The 20,528-nt window shown below is 38.5% G+C and overlaps 1 protein-coding gene across 1 annotated transcript in view; it reads left to right on the forward strand.

Moving 5' to 3' along the window:
• LOC128647260 (mpv17-like protein 2) overlaps positions 1-14,636 on the forward strand; it is a 68,509-nt gene extending 53,873 nt beyond the window's left edge. The window contains exon 5 of the mRNA XM_053700054.1: positions 14,616-14,636. Within this exon, the coding sequence (XP_053556029.1) occupies positions 14,616-14,636 (21 nt within the window). The remainder of the gene's footprint in view (positions 1-14,615) is intronic.
• Positions 14,637-20,528: the final 5,892 nt, after the last annotated feature.

The raw sequence follows: 20,528 nt of genomic DNA on the forward strand, positions 1-20,528 counted from the left end.
TTATTTTGACCAGGTCAGGTTTGGAATCCATCATTTCTACAGTTACTGGAGGGAAAGGTGCCTTCCTACCTCAGGATAAGAAGAACAGACCTAAGGGACGGCAGTCCTCTAATTTTCGCTCCTTTCGTTTGGACAAATCCCAATGATCTCAATCTTCATCCAAGCCTGAGCAGCCCAAGAGCAATTGGAAGCCTGCTCAGTCCTGGAACAAGTCCATAAAGACAAAGAAGTCCACTGATAACAAATTGGCATGAAGGGGCGGCCCCCGGTCCAGGATCGGATCAAGTAGGGAGCAGATTGTCGCTTTTCTCAGACTCTTGGTTTCAGTATGTTCAGGATCCTTGGGTTCTGGAGGTCGTATCTCAGGGATACCAGATAGGATTCAAATCTCATCCACCCAGGGCAGATTCCTACTCTCCAGACTGTCTACAAGACCAGAGAAGAGGACAGCCTTTTTAGATTGCATAAGGGATCTATCCTACTTAGAAGTAATAGTCCCGGTGCCTGCATCAGAAAGTGGTCTTGGGTTCTATTCAAACCTTTTTGTGGTTCCCAAAAAGGAGGGAACTTTTTGTCCAATTCTGGACTTGAAGTGCCTAAACAAGTTTCTAAGTGTCCCCTCCTTCAGGATGGAGACTATAAGATCAATGCTTCCCCTGGTTCAGGAAGGACAGTTTATGACTACCATAGATCTGAAGGATGCATATGTTCTGATCCACAGGGAATTTTCCAGTTCCTGAAATTCACCTTTCTGGATCAACACTTCCAGTTCATAGCACTTCCGTTTGGCCTAGCTACTGCTCCAATAGTATTTACGAAGGTTCTGGGGGCTCATCTAGCGGTTGCCAGAATCCGAGGTATAGCAGTAGCTCCTTACCTGGATGATATCTTGGTACAGGCACCATCTTTTTGTCTAGCAAGGGATCACTCAGCCTTACTTCTAAGTCTTCTTCGGTCACATGGATGGAAGATAAAGAGTTTACTTACTCCAAATACCAGAGTGAATTTCCTGGGCACAGTTATAGACTCGGTGTCCATGAAGATCTTTCTAACAGATCAGAGATGTTATCTAGTTTGTAGATAAATGCTTGTCCCATGCATTTTTAAAGTCCCCCACAGTGTTTGTTGCTACTACCTCTTGAGGAAGTTTATTCCATAAATCAATCACTCTTTCTGTAAAGAAGTAATTACTCCTAAATCTACTACCCTTTAGCTTGAGCTCATGACCCCTTGTTCTTGAATTTTCCATTTTATGTAAAATACCCACAGCCTCAGTTTTACTAAACCCTTTAATGTACTTGAAAGTTGCTATCATATCACCTCTTTCCCTTCTCTCCTCTAAGCTTCATATTTAGGTCATTGAGCCTATCCTGGTAAGTTTTATTTTTTAGACCATATACCATTTTGGTAGCCCTCCTTTGCACAGATTCAAGTTTGTTAATATCCTTCTGAAGATATGGCCTCCAGAACTGCACACAATACTCAAGATGAGGCCTAACTAATGATCTATAAAGTGGCATAAGAACCTTACTATTTCTGCTGCAAATACCTCTACCAATACATCCAAGCATTCTGCTAGCCTTACTCGACCATTCCGATCTGTAACAACAGATAGTTTTGGAAAGCCAGTCAAGAGACTTGCTCTCTTGGTGGCCTGTCAAGAGACTTGCTCTCTTGGTGGCTCTGTAAAGATCACCTGTCCCAAGGCACATGCTTCTTGAGACCGTCCTGAGAGATTGTGACTACGGACGCCTGTCTATCCGGCTGGGGAACCGTTTGGGGTGCCAGGAAGGCACAGGGGCTGTGGACTCAGGAGTCCACTCTTCTGATCAATATCTTGGAACTCCGGGGAATCTTCAATGCTTTGAGGGCTTGGCCTCTCCTTGGTTCGTCCCAGTTTATCAGATTCTAATCAGACAATATAACTTCGGTTGCCTACATCAACCATCAGGGAGGAACGAGAAGTTCCTTAGTGATGAGAGAAGTATCTCAAATCCTAGAATGGGTGGAGGCCCACAACTGTACACTGTCAGCGATCCACATTCTGGTTAAGGACAACTGGGAAGCGGATTTCCTCAGCAGGCAATCTTTTCACCCGGGGAATGGTCTCTCCACCCCAAGGTCTTTGCAGAGATATGCAGCAGATGGGGGATGCTGGAGATAGACCTCATGGGCTCCCATCTCAATGCCAAACTACCCAATTACAGGTCGAGATCGAGGAATCCTCAAGCTGTTATAATAGATGCCCTAGCGGTTCCATGGAGGTTCAGACGCATATCTCTTTCCTCCATTACCTCTTCTACCTTGTGTGGTGGCCCACATCAAACAAGCGCAAGCATCAGTGATTCTAATTGCTCCATCCTGGCCTCGAAGGACTTGGTTCGCGGATCTGGTGGGGATGTCTTCATCTCCTCCGTGGAGTTTACCTTGTCGCAGGGACCTGCTGATACAGGGTCCCTTACTTCATCAAAATCTAGATTCTCTGAGGCTGACTGCGTGGAGATTGAATGCTTAGTCTTAGTCACGAGAGGTTTCTCTAAAAGTGTCAACGACACTTCGATTCAAGGTCGTAAGCCAGTTACTCGACGCATCTACCATAAGGTGTGGTGGACTTACCTGCACTGGTGTGAGGAGCGTCGTTTTTCTTGGCATAAGTTTAAAGTTGTCAGATTTTTTTTATTTATAAACAAGCTTTATTGAATCAAATTTGCAGATGTACAATAAGAATAAACAAAACAGTACATATTCTACCAGCAGTCTGGCGTCATTATTGTTTACAAGTTGTTACAAAAGATGATCTTGTAAGCAATCTAATTAGACCGATAATATAGTAAACAGATAAATAATTCTCTGTTGATGAACAGTCTGCATATATCTGGATTCACCTTATTTCGTACAAAGCTTGCTTTATTTGTAGAGCGAGAGAAGAAAAGGGGAGAAAAAAAGGGGGGAGGGGAAGAAGGGTGGGGTTATCAGAATTTTATCTTTTCTCCAGGATGTATTGGAGAAGGGTCTATCTGCTATTGGAGAAGGGTCTATCTGCTAGTTCTCTGAAGGGACAGATATCAGCCCTGTTGGTGTTGCTACAGAAGTGATTAGCTGAGGTTCCGATGTGCAGTCCCAATCCTTCTTTGGTGAAGGAATGTTTGCTTTACAATCTAGATGTGGTTCGTGCATTGGAGTTCTACCATCAGGCTACTAAGGAGTTCAGACAATCTTCATCTCTTTTTGTCATCTCTGTGGGTAAGTGTAGGGGTCAGAAGGCCACTACATCTTTCCTATCTTTCTGGTTGAAAAGTGTTATCCGCCTAGCTTATGAGACGGTGGGACAACAGCCTCCTGAGAGCATTACGGTTCATTCCACTAGAGCAGTAGATTCTTCCTGGGCTTTTAAGAATGAAGCCTCAATGGATCAGATTTGTAAGGCGGCTACCTGATCCTCCTTACATACTTTTTCTAAATTTTACATGTTTGATGTGTTTGCTTCGGCTAAAGCAGCTTTCGGGAGAAAGGTTTTGCAGGCTGTGGTGCCTTCAGATTAGGGTCCACCTCTTTTTTGTTCCCTCCCGTTATTCCTTCAGTGTCCTCTGGAGCTTGGGTATTGTTTTTCCAACAGTAAGGAATGAAGTCGTTGACTCTCCCTGCCTTATGGAAAGAAAACAAAATTTATGCTTACCATATAAGTTCCTTTCTTTCCTGGCAGGGAGAGTCCACGACCATGCACGATAGTTTATTCTTTGTTTGGGCGGCTCCCTTTTTGTTTTTTTTCTGACACCTTTATGCTGATGTTTCTCCTACTTTTCCTCATTCCCTCTGCCGAATGACTGGAGGGATAGGGGAAGTGGGAGGGATATTTGAACCTTTGGCTGGGGTGTCTTTGCCTCCTCCTGGTGGCCAGGTGTTTTATTTCCCAACAGTAATGAATGAAGTCGTGGACTCTCCCTACCAGGAAAGAAAGGCATTTATCTGGTAAGCATAAATTTAGTTTTTTTATTTGCATACATTTTTGGAGATAATCCATTTATATAGCAAATCTGGGGTGGTTTTGTAACAATGTTTAGTTTTGCTTATTTTGCTTATTTTTAAATTACATAGTGCTGATTTTCAGACTCCTAACCAAGCCCCAAAGTATCAGATGTAGACTCCTGCTGGCTCTTGTTTGTATAATGGACCTTTTCATATGCAGGGGGGTCTGCCCTTCCTGCTTTCTCAGCCCCTTTCAGTGGGTGTCCCAGCCTAACTTCATCAAAAGTGCTAAACTGGGAGCTTCTAAGTAAGTTTTTAAACAGTTTTATACTGGATTTTTAGATCAGTATCTGTGCATATTCTTCTTTATAGTAGTGTCTAATACATGCAGTTATATGAAAATTGGTGTATTCTGTCCCTTTAAATATACAATTAATGACAACTCTCTAGAAAGCCTCAAGTATTGCTATTTTCCATCTGATGTCTTTCTGTGAGCTCTTATCATTAATCCAATGTTACAACAGTCTAGTTCATTTTTTATCTCTTCTGCTCCATCAGTCAGTGAATTTCAAGCACCAGTTGCATATGAATTAGCCTCTTATGCTCCCCCTTAAGGAAATCAAGTGCTGAGCAGCAGGGTTTAATGAAACTGTGTGAAAATATGCTATTAGTGAAAACGGGTTGGTGTCTTCGATAACTATGTTTTACTAACTATAAAGATAATTAGAGCATTCATTATATTTATCCCAGAAAAAGATAAGTCACAAAGCATCTCAATCAACTTTCTGCCTAATGTGTTTGCAGTGTTAAAGGGATATTGTACTGTAAGTTCTCTCCCCTTTATATACTCCCAATAATACATTTTATCTGCTGGAGTGTAGTAATTTTTTTTACAAATAGCTCCTTTACTTTTATTTAAAAACTGTAGTACAGCGGTCCTACCTGCTCTGCACCTCCTTCGCTCCGGATGAAGATAGAAGATGTCCCCGCGCAGGATGAAAATGGAGCCGACTGGAAGAAGACCTTCACCGCCGGACTTCAGGAATGGTGAGTACCTTTCTTTCATGTAATTGGCAAGAGTCCATGAGCTAGTGACGTATGGGATATACAATCCTACCAGGAGGGGCAAAGTTTCCCAAACCTCAAAATGCCTATAAGTACACCCCTCACCACACCCACAATTCAGTTTTACAAACTTTGTCTCCTATGGAGGTGGTGAAGTAAGTTTGTACGTTGATATGCGCTTCTCAGCATTTTGAAGCCCGATTCCTCTCAGAGTACAGCGAATGTCAGAGGGATGTGAAGGGAGAATCACCTATTGAATTCGATGGTTTTCCTCGCCAGAAATCTTTTCATAGGTTCTCTGTTATTGGTCGTAGAGCTTCATCTCCTACCTCCCTTTTCAGATCGACGATATACTCTCATATACCATTACCTCTACTGATAACTGTTTCAGTACTGGTTTGGCTATCTGCTATATGTGGATGGGTGTCTTTCGGTAAGTTTGTTTTCATTACTTAAGACACTCTCAGCTATGGTTTGGCACTTTTATGCATTAATATAAAGTTCTAAATATATGTATTGTACTTATATTTGCCATGAGTCAGGTTTATGTATATTTCCTTTTGCAGACTTTCAGTTTCATATTTGGGAAAAAAACATATTTAGGAAAATATTTTTCTTACCTGGGGTATAGTCTTTTTTCATTAAATTTCGCTGGCAAAATTAGGCTCGCGAGGGTGCAAAATGCCAAAGTTTATTGCGTCATTCGTGGCACGAGAATTTTTTTGGCACAAAGGTACATTCGGTGACGCAAATTCGTCATTTCCGGTGTCTTAGTTGATGCCAGGTCTCCTTGCACAAGGTTGCGTCTGCCATAACGTGAGTTGCGGCATTTCCGGATGTTGTTAGCTCCAAAAAATTTAATTTTGCGTTGCGCGTCATACTTGGTGCCAAATAATTTAATTATTTAAACCCCACTTCTGATATGCCTTTTGCCTTTTTCTATACTCAGAGGGCTACGCTTTTCCCATTCCTGAAACTGCCATATAAGGAAATTAATGATTTTGCTTTATATGTTGTTTTTTCTCTTACATTTGCAAGATGTCTCAATCTGATCCTGTCTCAGAAACGACTGTTGGATCCCTGCTGCCTGATAACAGTTCTACCAAAGATAAGTGTATCTGTTGTAAGTTAGCGGAGATTATATCTCCAGCTGTAGTATGTAACAGTTGTCATAATAAGCTTTTACATGCTGAGAATGAATCCATCAGTACTAGTACAATGCCTGTTGTTCCTTCAACATCTAATGTACATGATATCCCTGTGAATATAAAAGATTTTATTGCTGATGCGATTCAGAAGGCTTTGTCTACTATTCCGCCTTCTAATAAACGTAAAAGTTCTTTTAAAACTTCTCATAAAGTTGATGAAATTTCAAATGACCAACAATATTCTGAATTATCCTCTTCTGATGATGATCTATCTGATTCAGAAGATCCTACTTCAGATATTGACATTGACAAATCTTCTTATCTCTTTAATATGGAGTATATTCGTTCCTTGTTAAAAGAGGTGTTGAGTACTTTGGATATTGAGGAAACTAGTCCTCTTTATACTAAAACTAGTAAATGTTTAAATTCTGTTTATAAACCTCCTGTGGTTACTCCAGAGGTTTTTCCAGTTTCTGATGCTATTTCTGATATGATTTCAAAGGAATGGAATAGGTATGGTACTTCTTTTATTCCTTCTTCTAGGTTTAAAAAGTTGTATCCTTTGCCAGCAGTCAGATTGGAGTTTTGGGAAAAAATCCCCAAAGTTGATGGGGCTATTTCTACTCTTGCCAAACGTACTACTATCCCTATGGAAGATAGTACTTCCTTTAAGGATCCTTTAGATAGGAAACTTGAATCTTATCTAAGGAAAGCTTATTTATATTCTGTCTATCTTCTCAGGCCTACCATTTCTATGGCTGATGTTGCAGCTGCATCAACTTTCTGGTTGGAAAGCTTAGCGCAACAGGAAACAGATCCTGATTTGTCTAGCATTGTTCGCTTGCTTCAACATGCTAATCATTTTATCTGTGATGCTATTTTTGATATCATCAAAATTGATGTTAAATCTATGTATTTAGCTATTTTAGCTACATGGTATCTAAGTCTAGATTACTAGCTCTTTCTTTCCAAGGTAACAATTTATTTGGTTCTCAGTTGGATTCAATTATTTCAACTGTCACTGGGGGAAGGGAGTTTTTTTACATCAGGATAAAAGATCTAAGGGTAAATCTAAAGCTTCTAATCGTTTTCATTCTTTTCGACAGAATAAGGAACAGAAACCAAATCCTTCCCCGAAAGAATCTGGATCCAATTGGAAACCTTCTTCAAGTTGGAATAAATCCAAGCCTTTTAAGAAACTAAAGCCAGCCCCCAAGTCTGCATGATGGTGCGGCCCTCATTCCAGCTTAGCTGGTGGGGGGCAGATTAAAATTTTTACAAAACATTTTAGCAGATTCTGTCCAAAATCATTGGATTGGAGTATTGTCTCTCAAGGGTATCGAATAGGATTCAGAGTAAGACCTCCTGTGAGAAGATTTTTACTCTCACACATTCCAGCAAATCTAGTAAAGTCTCAGGCTTTTCTGAAGTGTATTTCATATCTAGAGCTTTCAGGGGTAATCATACCAGTTCTGTTTCAGGAACAGGGTCTGGGGTTTTATTCAAATCTATTCATTGTCCCAAAGAAAGAAAATTCATTCAGGCCAGTTCTGGATCTGAACATTTTGATTCGTTTTGTAAGAGTGCCAACTTTCAAAATGGTGACTATAAGGACTATACTGCCTTTTGTTCAGCAAGGCCATTATATAGCCACAATATACTTACAGAATGCATATCTTTATATTCCAATTCATCCAGATCACTATCGGTTTCTGAGATTCTCTTTTCTAGACAAGCATTACCAATTTGTCGCTCTTCCATTTGGCCTAGTGACAGCTCCAAGAATCTTTTTAAAGGTTCTCGTGCCCTACTCTCTGTAATCAGAGAACAGGGTATTGCAGTGTTTTCCTTATTTGGACGATATCTTGGTACTAGCTCAGTCTTTACATTTTGCCGAATCTCACACAAATCAACTAGTGTTGTTTCTTCAAAGACATGGTTGGAGGATCAATTTACCAAAAAGTTCCTTGATTCCTCAGACAAGGGTCACCTTTTTAGGTTTCAAGATAGATTCAGTGTCCATAACTCTGTCTCTAACAGACAAGAGACAAATAAAATTGGTTTCAGCTTGTCGGAACCTTCAGTCTCAATCATTCCCTTCAGTGGCTATGTGCATGGGAGTTTTAGGTCTCATGACTGTAGCATCGGACGCGATCCCCTTTGCTCTGTTTCATATGAGACCTCTCCAGCTTTGGATGTTGAAACAATGGTGCAAGGATTATACAAAGATATCACAGTTAATAAAGACAAAAAGGGAACGGGGAGGCGCAACCCCTCTAAGTGCAGACTTATGTACTGGTAAAATATTTATTAAAAGTGATGATAACACACTCACACTCCAAACCCTCAAACATATGAGGTATGTGCAAAACACAGCAATAAAAAGCAGTCAGATGCTTCAAGTGACAATCAGCAACTTGCTTCCTCCCCAGACCGATCCGTATGTAGAGAAAGCCACAGGAAAATAGCAAAGTTTGTTCACAAAGTCACAAGTAAAGGTCTCTAAAAGTACACGCCAAAAGCCAATACTGTACCAGACTTGTAAGGTAAAAAGCCGACTCCCATACAGCTGGTGTGTGCGACGTGGCGTGAAGACGGTGGGCGGGGCCTAATGCGTTTCGTAGGACGTCTTCCTACTTCGTCAGAGGCTGCCCACACTCTGGGGGGTAGTTATCAAAGTGTCAACTTTCCTGCCTTCGCAGGCCCAATACGCCCGCCTAAGCTCGCCTCACATCGCCGCCGCGGACCTGAAAAAATTTGCCTAAGTTATCAAGTAAAGATGTCAAAAAGCCGCAGGGCGATGAGCAGCGGACTGTGAGAGTTATCACTCATCCGATCTCGCTACTCTTCGGCTGTTTGACAGCTTTCTTTCTAGCCTGTCACTAAGCACTCACACTAAACTGCACTGTTCTACCCCCTATACCGGCGCCCCCCGCAACTAAATAAAGTTACTAACCCCTAAACCGCCGCTCCTAGACCCTGCCGCAACTCTGATAAATGTATTAACCCCTAAACCGCCGCTCCTAGACCCTGCCGCAACTCTGATAAATGTATTAACCCCTAAACCGCCGATCCTAGACCCTGCCGCAACTCTGATAAATGTATTAACCCCTAAACCGCCGCTCCTAGACCCTGCCGCAACTCTGATAAATGTATTAACCCCTAAACCGCCGCTCCCGGACACCGCTGCCACCTACATTATACCTATTAACCCCTATCCTGCCCCCCCTACACCGTCGCCACCTATAATAAATTTATTAACCCCTATCCTGCCCCCCACTACACCGTCACCACCTATAATAAATTTATTAACCCCTATCCTGCCCCCCCTACACCGTCGCCACCTATAATAAATTTATTAACCCCTATCCTGCCCCCCCTACACCGTCGCCACCTATAATAAATTTATTAACCCCTATCCTGCCCCCCACTACACCGTCGCCACCTATAATAAATTTATTAACCCCTATCCTGCCCCCCACTACACCGTCGCCACCTATAATACATTTATTAACCCCTATCCTGCCCCCCCTACACCGTCGCCACCTATAATAAATTTATTAACCCCTATCCTGCCCCCCACTACACCGTCGCCACCTATAATAAATTTATTAACCCCTATCCTGCCCCCCCTACACCGTTGCCACCTATAATAAATTTATTAACCCCTATCCTGCCCCCCCTACACCGTCGCCACCTATAATAAATTTATTAACCCCTATCCTGCCCCCCACTACACCGCCGCCACTGTAATAAAATTATTAACCCCTAAACCTAAGTCTAACACTAACCCTAACACCCCCCTAACTTAAATATTAATTAAATAAATCTAAATAATATTTCTATTATTAACTAAGTTAATCCTATTTAAAACTAAATACTTACCTGTAAAATAAACCCTAAGATAGCTACAATATAATTAATAATTACATTGTAGCTATCTTAGGATTTATATTTATTTTACAGGTAACTTTGTATTTATTTTAGCTAGTTAGAATAGTTATTAAATAGTTATTAACTATTTAATAACTACCTAGCTAAAAGAAATACAAAATTACCTGTAAAATAAATCCTAACCTAAGTTACAATTAAACCTAACACTACACTATCATTAAATTAATTAAATAAATTAACTACAAATAACTACAATTAAATACAATTACATAAACTAACTAAAGTACAAAAAATAAAAAAAGCTAAGTTACAAAAAATAAAAAAAATAAGTTACAAACATTTAAAAAAATATTACAACAATTTTGAGCTACTTACACCTAATCTAAGCCCCCTAATAAAATAACAAACCCCCCCAAAATAAAAAAATTCTACATTAAAAAAGTTCAAAGCTCTTTTACCTTACCATTTCCGATCAGCCAATAGAATGCGAGCTCAATCTGATTGGCTGACTGGATCAGCCAATCGGATTGAACTTGAACTTGAATCTGATTGGCTGATTCAATCAGCCAATCAGATTTTTCCTACCTTAATTCCGATTGGCTGATAGAATCCTATCAGCCAATTGGAATTGAAGGGACGCCATCTTGGATGACGTCCCTTAAAGGAGCCTTCATTCGTCGGTAGTCCGTCGGGAAAGAAGGATTTTTTTTCCGCATCGGCGGGATGAAGATTCAAGACCCGGCTTCGAAGATGACCTCACCCGGATAGAAGACTTCTTCAGCGCCTCTTGGAAGATGACATCGCCCGGATGGAAGATTTCTTCAGCGCCGCTTGGAGGATCACTTCATCGGATGGAAGATTTCTTCAGCGCCCCTTGGATGATCACTTCTGCCGGTCCGGATGTCCTCTTCAGTTCCATCGGTGGCTCGGCTGAGTGAAGACGACTCAAGGTAGGATGATCTTCAGGGGATTAGTGTTAGGTTATTTTAAGGGGGGTTTGGGTTAGATTAGGGGTATGTGGGTGGTGGGTTTTAATGTTGTATTTTTCTTTTACAGGCAAAAGAGCTGAACTCTTTGGGGCATGCCCCCACAAAAGGCCCTTTTAAGGGCTGGTAAGGTAAAAGAGCTTTGAACTTTTTTAATGTAGAATAGGGTAGGGAATTTTTTTTATTAGGGGGCTTAGATTAGGTGTAAGTAGCTTAAAATTGTTGTAATATTTTTTTAAATGTTTGTAACTTATTTTTTTTATTTTTTGTAACTTAGCTTTTTTTATTTTTTGTACTTTAGTTAGTTTATGTAATTGTATTTAATTGTAGTTATTTGTAGTTAATTTATTTAATTAATTTAATGATAGTGTAGTGTTAGGTTTAATTGTAACTTAGGTTAGGATTTATTTTACAGGTAATTTTGTATTTCTTTTAGCTAGGTAGTTATTAAACATTTAAAAAAATATTACAACAATTTTAAGCTACTTACACCTAATCTAAGCCCCCTAATAAAAAAATTCCCTACCCTATTCTACATTAAAAAAGTTCAAAGCTCTTTTACCTTACCAGCCCTTAAAAGGGCCTTTTGTGGGGGCATGCCCCAAAGAGTTCAGCTCTTTTGCCTGTAAAAGAAAAATACAACATTAAAACCCACCACCCACATACCCCTAATCTAACCCAAACCCCCCTTAAAATAACCTAACACTAATCCCCTGAAGATCATCCTACCTTGAGTCGTCTTCACTCAGCCGAGCCACCGATGGAACTGAAGAGGACATCCGGACCGGCAGAAGTGATCATCCAAGGGGCGCTGAAGAAATCTTCCATCCGATGAAGTGATCCTCCAAGCGGCGCTGAAGAAATCTTCCATCCGGGCGATGTCATCTTCCAAGAGGCGCTGAAGAAGTCTTCTATCCGGGTGAGGTCATCTTCGAAGCCGGGTCTTGAATCTTCATCCCGCCGATGCGGAAAAAAATCCTTCTTTCCCGACGGACTACCGACGAATGAAGGCTCCTTTAAGGGACGTCATCCAAGATGGCGTCCCTTCAATTCCAATTGGCTGATAGGATTCTATCAGCCAATCGGAATTAAGGTAGGAAAAATCTGATTGGCTGATTGAATCAGCCAATCAGATTCAAGTTCAAGTTCAATCCGATTGGCTGATCCAGTCAGCCAATCAGATTGAGCTCGCATTCTATTGGCTGATCGGAAATGGTAAGGTAAAAGAGCTTTGAACTTTTTTAATGTAGAATTTTTTTATTTTGGGGGGGTTTGTTATTTTATTAGGGGGCTTAGATTAGGTGTAAGTAGCTCAAAATTGTTGTAATATTTTTTTAAATGTTTGTAACTTATTTTTTTTATTTTTTGTAACTTAGCTTTTTTTATTTTTTGTACTTTAGTTAGTTTATGTAATTGTATTTAATTGTAGTTATTTGTAGTTAATTTATTTAATTAATTTAATGATAGTGTAGTGTTAGGTTTAATTGTAACTTAGGTTAGGATTTATTTTACAGGTAATTTTGTATTTCTTTTAGCTAGGTAGTTATTAAATAGTTAATAACTATTTAATAACTATTCTAACTAGCTAAAATAAATACAAAGTTACCTGTAAAATAAATATAAATCCTAAGATAGCTACAATGTAATTATTAATTATATTGTAGCTATCTTAGGGTTTATTTTACAGGTAAGTATTTAGTTTTAAATAGGAATAATTTATTAAAGTATAGTGTAGTGTTAGGTGTAATTGTAACTTAGGTTAGTTTTTAGTTTACAGGTACATTTCTCTTTATTTTAGCTAGGTAAGCTATTAAATAGTTAATAACTATTTAATAGCTATTGTACCTAGTTAAAATAAATTGAAAGGTACCTGTAAAATAAAAATAAATCTTAAGATAGCTACAATATTATTATTATTTATATTGTAGCTATATTAGGGTTTATTTTACAGGTAAGTATTTAGTTTTAAATAGGATTAATTTAGTTCATAATAGAAATATGATTTAGATTTATTTAATTAATATTTAAGTTAGGGGGTGTTAGGGCTAGTGTTAGACTTAGGTTTAGGGGTTAATAAATTTATTACAGTGACGGCGGTGTAGTGGGGGGCAGGATAGGGGTTAATAAATGTATTATAGGTGGCGACGGTGTAGGGGGGGCAGATTAGGGGTTAATAAATTTAATATAGGTTGCGGCAGGGTCAGGGAGCGGCGGTTTAAGGGTTAAACTATTTATTTATTTGCGGCGAGGTGCAGGATCGGCAGGATAGGGGTTAATAACTTTATTATAGGGGGGGCAGGATAAGGGGTTACTAGGTATCATGTAGGTGGCGGTGGGCTCTGGGAGCGGCGGTTTAGGGGTTAATATGTATAGAGTAGATTGCGGTGGGCTCCGTGAGCGGCGGTTTAGGGGTTAATCATTTTATTTAGTTGCGGCGGTGCAGGGGGGGACAGATTAGTGGTGTTTAGACTCGGGGTACATGTTAGGGTGTTAGGTGTAGACATCTCCCATAGGAATCAATGGGATGTCTGGCAGCAGCGAACTTGTACTTTCGCTATGGTCAGACTCCCATTGATTCCTATGGGATCCGCCGCCTCCAGGGTGGCGGTTTGAAAACCAGGTACGCTGGGCCGTAAAAGTGCCGAGCGTACCTGCTAGTTTTTTGATAACTAGCAAAAGTAGTCAGATAGTGCCGCACTTGTGTGCGGAACATCTGGAGTGACGTAAGAATCGATCTGTGTCGGACTGAGTCCGGCGGATCGAAGCTTACGTCACAAAATTCTACTTTTGCCGGTCTCTAGCCTTTGATAACTAAGGCGAATCAGCCTCGCCACAAATATGCTGCGGAATTCCAGCGTATTTGAGGTTGACGGCTTGATAACTACCCCCCTCTGTCTCAACCGTCTATTTGTCCATGCTGCTGCTCCAAGATGTCGCTCCTCATTGGATATCTGCAAACAGCTGGTTAAGGAAAGAAAACCCCTATGTATACACTGTGCTATAGAGTGTTATCTAAGCAGGGAATAAACATGTAAAAATCGCTACCATTATTTTGTTTGTCTCAACCTACAAAGAAAAACGGACTGCCTAAAAATTTACAAATGCATTGTATATTGCATCTGTAAACAATCCATATAGCCCCTATTGGTACTAAACAGATCTATCAACTAAATGTATATATACACCACTGTTATTGATATAACGATAATAATAATAAAAAAATCCCATTTAGACACATTTAAAACCATAAATATCAAAGTGATCATTATAAATATTTCATTTCATTTATTATAAAATTTCATGCACCATAGGTTAAAAGGTGGTTCATATACATAAACGTTGAATGTTTAAAAGCGCACACAATTAATACAAAAATATAAAAAAATATCAGAACCAATTAATTAGTTAATGCATTCAATTCATAAATACAACAATAAAGAATGAATACATACATACAAAAAGAGATTCATAAGTGAATCTGGAAATATTTCCACATAATTTATTAGTATGTATCATAAAAAACAAATTTTTCTATATGTATTTATTTTTCTCATAGAGCCATATAGACCCTTATTGAATGAATTATAATATGTAAACCACAATATAAACCACAATATATAATATAAACATTTACAACCTATTTCCTTATAAAACCATATATTAAAAAGCTGTGACTATAAGACCAAAAAAATATATATATACATATATCCATATACACATACATATACATATCACAATACACACATATATATACACACATAGATGCGATTATACACATATATGCACACATTTGGTGCTCAATTCTTATCATAAATGTGCACACATTTGGTGCCCTATTATTAGTAAAGTTATGTGTATATCACATCCAATCACACATATGAAATTTGTTAGAAAATATATATATGTATATATATATTAGATTTCGTACTAATATAATTCATCTATGTGTGTATATATATATGTGTGCATTGTGATATGTATGTGTATATGGATATATGTATATATTTTTTTTTTTGGTCTTATAGTCACAGCTTTTTAATATATCGTTTTATAAGGAAATAGGTTTACATATTATAATTCATTCAACAAGGGTCTATATGGCTCTATGAGAAAAATAAATACATATAGAAACATTTGTTTTTTATGATACATACTAATAAATTATGTGGAAATATTTCCAGATTCACTTATGAATTTCTTTTTGTATGTATGTATTCATTCTTTATTGTTGTATTTATGAATTGAATGCATTAACTAATGAATTGGTTCTGATATTTTTTATATTTTTTTATTTTTGTATTAATTGTGTACCTTTTAACCTATGGTGTATGAAATTTTATAATAAATGAAATGAAATATTTATAATGATCACTTTGATATTTATGGTTTTAAATGTGTCTAAATGGGATTTTTTTTATTATTATTATCGTTATATCAATAACAGTGGTGTATATATACATTTAGTTGATAGATCTGTTTAGTACCAATAGGGGCTATATGGATTGTTTACAGATGCAATATACAATGCAACTAAATTTTTAGGCAGTCCGTTTTTCTTTGTAGGTTGAGACAAACAAAATAATGGTAGCGATTTTTACATGTTTATTCCCTGCTTAGATAACATTCTATAGCATAGTGTATACATAGGGGTTTTCTTTCCTTAACCAGCTGTTCGCAGATATCCAATGAGGAGCGACATCTTGAAGCAGCAGCATGGACAAATAGACGGTTGAGACAGAGTGTGGGCAGCCTCTGACGAAGTAGGAAGACGTCCTATGAAACGTGTTAGGCCCCGCCCACCGTCTTCACGCCATGCCGCACACACCAGCTGTATGGGAGCTGGCTTTTTACCTTACAAGTCTGGTGCAGTATTGGCTTTTGGCGTGTACTTTTAGAGACCTTTACTTGTGACTTTGTGAACGAACTTTGCTATTTTCCTGTGGCTTTCTGTACATACGGATCGGTCTGGGGAGGAAGCAAGTTGCTGATTGTCACTTGAATCATCTGACTGCTTTTTATTGCTGTGTTTAGCACATACCTCAAATGTTTGAGGGTTTGGAGTGTAAGTGTGTTATCGTCACTTTTAATAAATATTTTACCAGTACATAAGTCTGCACTTAGAGGGGTTGCGCCTCCCTGTTCCCTTTTTGTCTTTATTAGTTACTATCCAGCCTCCAGTGCTGTGTTATGGGGGAAGTTGCAACTTCTATCTGACACACTGAATCATTAGGATCTCTGATCTAATATATCCTTTGATTGATTGTTATTTTATTGCATTTCATTTTAAATTTATCACATGTGTTATTGAATTATTGAATTGGTTCCTCTGCATAGAGGTTCAAGCAATATATTTTATTTACACACACAGGGCACTCTCATATATACACACTTTTTTAGGTAGGTATTATTGTTATATATATCACAGTTAATATCATTAAATCCCAATGTTCGACTCTCTCTGACTTGGTGGTTAGATCACCATCGTTTGGTTCAAGTGGCCTCTTTTGTTCGTCCAACCTGGACTGTAATCACAACAGATGCAAGTCTTTCAGGTTGGGGAGCTGTCTGGGGATCTCTGACAGCACAAGGGGTTTGGAAACCTCAAGAGGTGAGGTTACCAATCAATATTTTAGAACTCTGTGCTATTTTCAGGGCTCTTCAGGTTTGGCCTCTGTTGAAGAGAGAACCATTCATGTGTTTTCAGACAGACAATATCACAACTGTGTCATATGTCAATCATCAGGGTGGGTCTCACAGTCCCCTAGCTATGAAAGAAGTATCTTGGATACCTTCTTGGGCAGAATCCAGCTCTTGTCTAATTTCTGCAGTACATATCCCAGGTGTAGACAATTGGGAAGCGGATTATCTCAGCCATCAGACTTTACATCCGGGGGAGTGGTCTCTCCATACAGATGTGTTTATTCAGATTGTTCAGATGTGGGGTCTTCCAGAAATAGATCTGATGGCCTCCCATCTAAACAAGAATCTTCCCAGGTAGGTACTTGTCCAAGTCCAGGGATCCTCATGCGGAGTCAGTGGATGCATTAGCAGTTCCTTAGTTTTACCAACCTGCTTATATCTTCCTGCCTCTAGTTCTTCTTCCAAGAGTGATCTCCAAGATCATCATGGAACAATTGTTTGTGTTTCTGGTAGCACCAGCATGGCCTCACAGGTTCTGGTATGCAGATCTTGTCCGGATGTCCAGTTGCCAACCTTGGCCACATCCTTTAAGACCAAACCTTCTGTTTCAAGAACCGTTTTTCCATCAGGATCTCCAATCGTTAAATTTGAAGGTATGGAAATTGAACGCTTAGTGCTTAGTCATAGAGGTTTCTCTGACTCAGTGATTAATACTATGTTACAGGCTCGTAAATCTGTTTCCAGGAAGATTTATTATCGAGTTTGGAAGACTTATATTTCATGGTGTTCTTCTCATAAATTCTCCTGGCATTCTTTTAGAATTCCTAGAATTTTACAGTTCCTTCAGGATGGTTTGGATAAAGGTTTGTCTGCAAGTTCCTTGAAGGGACAAATCTCTGCTCTTTCTGTTTTATTTCACAGAAAGATTGCTAAGCTTCCTGATATTCATTGTTTTGTGCAGGCTTTGGTCCGTATCAAGCCTGTCATTAAATCAATCTCTCCTCTTGGAGTCTTAATTTGGTTTTGAAGGCTTTACAGGCTCCTCCTTTTGAGCCTATGCATTCTTTGGATATTAAACTACTTTCTTGGAAAGTGTTGTTCCTTTTGGCTATCTCTTCTGCTAGAAGAGTTTCCGAATTATCTGCTCTTTCTTGTGAGTCTCCTTTTCTGATTTTCCATCAGGATAAGGCAGTTTTGTGGACTTCATTTAAATTTTTAAACAACAACATTAATAGGGAAATTGTTGTTCCCTCTTTGTGTCCTAATCCTAAGAATTCTTTTGAGAGATCCTTACATTCTCTGGATGTTGCAAGAGCTTTGAAATATTAAGTTGAGGCTACTAAAGATTTCAGGAAGACATCTAGTCTATTTGTTGTCTTTTCTGGTCCTAGGAAAGGTCAGAAAGCTTCTGCCATTTCCTTGGCATCCTGGTTAAATCTTTTGATTCATCAGGCTTATTTGGAGTCGGGTCAGGCCCTGCCTCAGAGAATCACAGCTCATTCTACTAGATAAGTTTCCACTTTGTGGGCTTTTAAGAATGAAGCTTCAGTTGATCAGATTTGCAAAGCAGCAACTTGGTCTTCTTTGCATACATTTACTAAATCCTACCATTTTTGGTAGAAAGGTTCTTCAGGCAGCTGTTTCAGTTTGATTCATCTGCTTATGTTTTAAGTTTTTTCTTTTCAATTATGACAAAAACTAATTTTTTTGGATGTAGATTTAATTTTTTTCAGCGGAAAATGGCTGTTTTTATTTTTATCCCTCCCTCTCTAGTGACTCTTCTGTGGAGTTCCACATCTTGGGTATTGATATCCCATACGTCACTAGCTCATGGACTCTTGCCAATTACATAAAAGAAAACATAATTTATGTAAGAACTTACTTGATAAATTAATTTCTTTCATATTGGCAAGAGTCCATGAGGCCTCGTTTTCCTTTGTTGATGCTTTTCTACTCCTTTCTTTATCACCCCACTACTTGGCTATTCGTTAAACTGAATTGTGGGTGTGGTGAGGGTGTATTTCTAGGCATTTTGAGGTTTGGGAAACTTTGCCCCTCCTGGTAGGATTGTATATTCCATACGTCAATAGCTCATGGACTCCTGCCAATATAAAAGAAATTAATTTATCAGGTAAGTTCTTACATAAATTATGTTATTTTGGGGTTAGACTTATTTTTTTTTGGATGTTTTTTTTTTTTTTTTAGTTTAGGGATTTTTTATTTTAATTGGCAGGAAAAGAGCTGATTGCACTTTTAAGGGGCAATGGGTAGCTTAGGTTTTTTTAGTGTTAGTTTTTTTATTTTGGGGGTTTAGAGGGTGAATTTAGTGGGAAATTTGTACTTTATTTAGGTAAAAGAACTGATTGCTTTAGGGCAATGCCCTACAAAAGGCCATTTTAAGGGCTATTGGTAGTTTAGTTTTAGGGGGTGTTTTTATTTTGGGGAGCTTTTTTTCATTTTGGATAATTTTGTTTATTTTTTTCTGTAATTTTAGATTTTTTTATTTTTTGTAATTTTAGATTTTAGTCCCTTGTGGACTAATTTTGGAGCTAGATTTATGCTTGTAAAAGATGAGCTAAGATATGTGTAAATCTGTGCAAATCCAAAATTTAGGGCAATTTAAGCTAGAATGATTACTGCGACTTCGGAACTCTGGTAAACTGTTACAATTGTCACAAAACACATCAAAAATACATTACAAAGTACAGTTACACTCATAATAACACTGTCTGATAAAATGATTATAAAAAAATATTGCACAAGATAGTTATAAGGGCTCAAAGATAGGAGGTCTCAGGTGTTAGAAAAAATGCAGGCAAATGGCTTTAACATAGAGATACATACATACATACACATGTCTAAATATGTATATGTATGTGTATATATATATATATTCACCAGTTCACCTACTGAACATGAGGTAGAGGCTCTACCTCATGTTCAGTAGGTGAACTGTAGAGCCGCAGATTCGTTTCCTGCAGTGCTGAATCATGAGTCACTGACTGTGTGAGTTGTGTGACAGACAGTCCGACTCCTGTGTACTGGGACTACAAGCTCTATATCTAAGCTAACTTTTACTTAGCAACAGCTACAAATATATATATATATATATATATATATATATATATATATATAATGTGTAGCTGTTGCTAAGTAAAAGTTAGCTTAGATATACAGAGAGTGCAGAATTATTAGGCAAGTTGTATTTTTGAGGATTCATTTTATTATTGAACAACAACCATGTTCTCAATGAACCCAAAAAACTCATTAATATCAAAGCTGAATAGTTTTGGAAGTAGTTTTTAGTTTGTTTTTAGTTATAGCTATTTTAGGGGGATATCTGTGTGTGCAGGTGACTATTACTGTGCATAATTATTAGGCAACTTAACAAAAAACAAATATATACCCATTTCAATTATTTATTTTTACCAGTGAAACCAATATAACATCTCAACATTCACAAATATACATTTCTGACATTCAAAAACAAAACAAAAACAAATCAGTGACCAATATAGCCACCTTTCTTTGCAAGGACACTCAAAAGCCTGCCATCCATGGATTCTGTCAGTGTTTTGATCTGTTCACCATCAACATTGCGTGCAGTAGCAACCACAGCCTCCCAGACACTGTTCAGAGAGGTGTACTGTTTTCCCTCCTTGTAAATCTCACATTTGATGATGGACCACAGGTTCTCAATGGGGTTCAGATTAGGTGAACAAGGAGGCCATGTCATTAGATTTTCTTCTTTTATACCCTTTCTTGCCAGCCACACTGTGGAGTACTTGGACGCGTGTGATGGAGCATTGTCCTGCATGAAAATCATGTT

The sequence above is a fragment of the Bombina bombina genome, chromosome 2 (genome assembly GCF_027579735.1).
Source record: "Bombina bombina isolate aBomBom1 chromosome 2, aBomBom1.pri, whole genome shotgun sequence".
Taxonomy (NCBI): domain Eukaryota; kingdom Metazoa; phylum Chordata; class Amphibia; order Anura; family Bombinatoridae; genus Bombina; species Bombina bombina.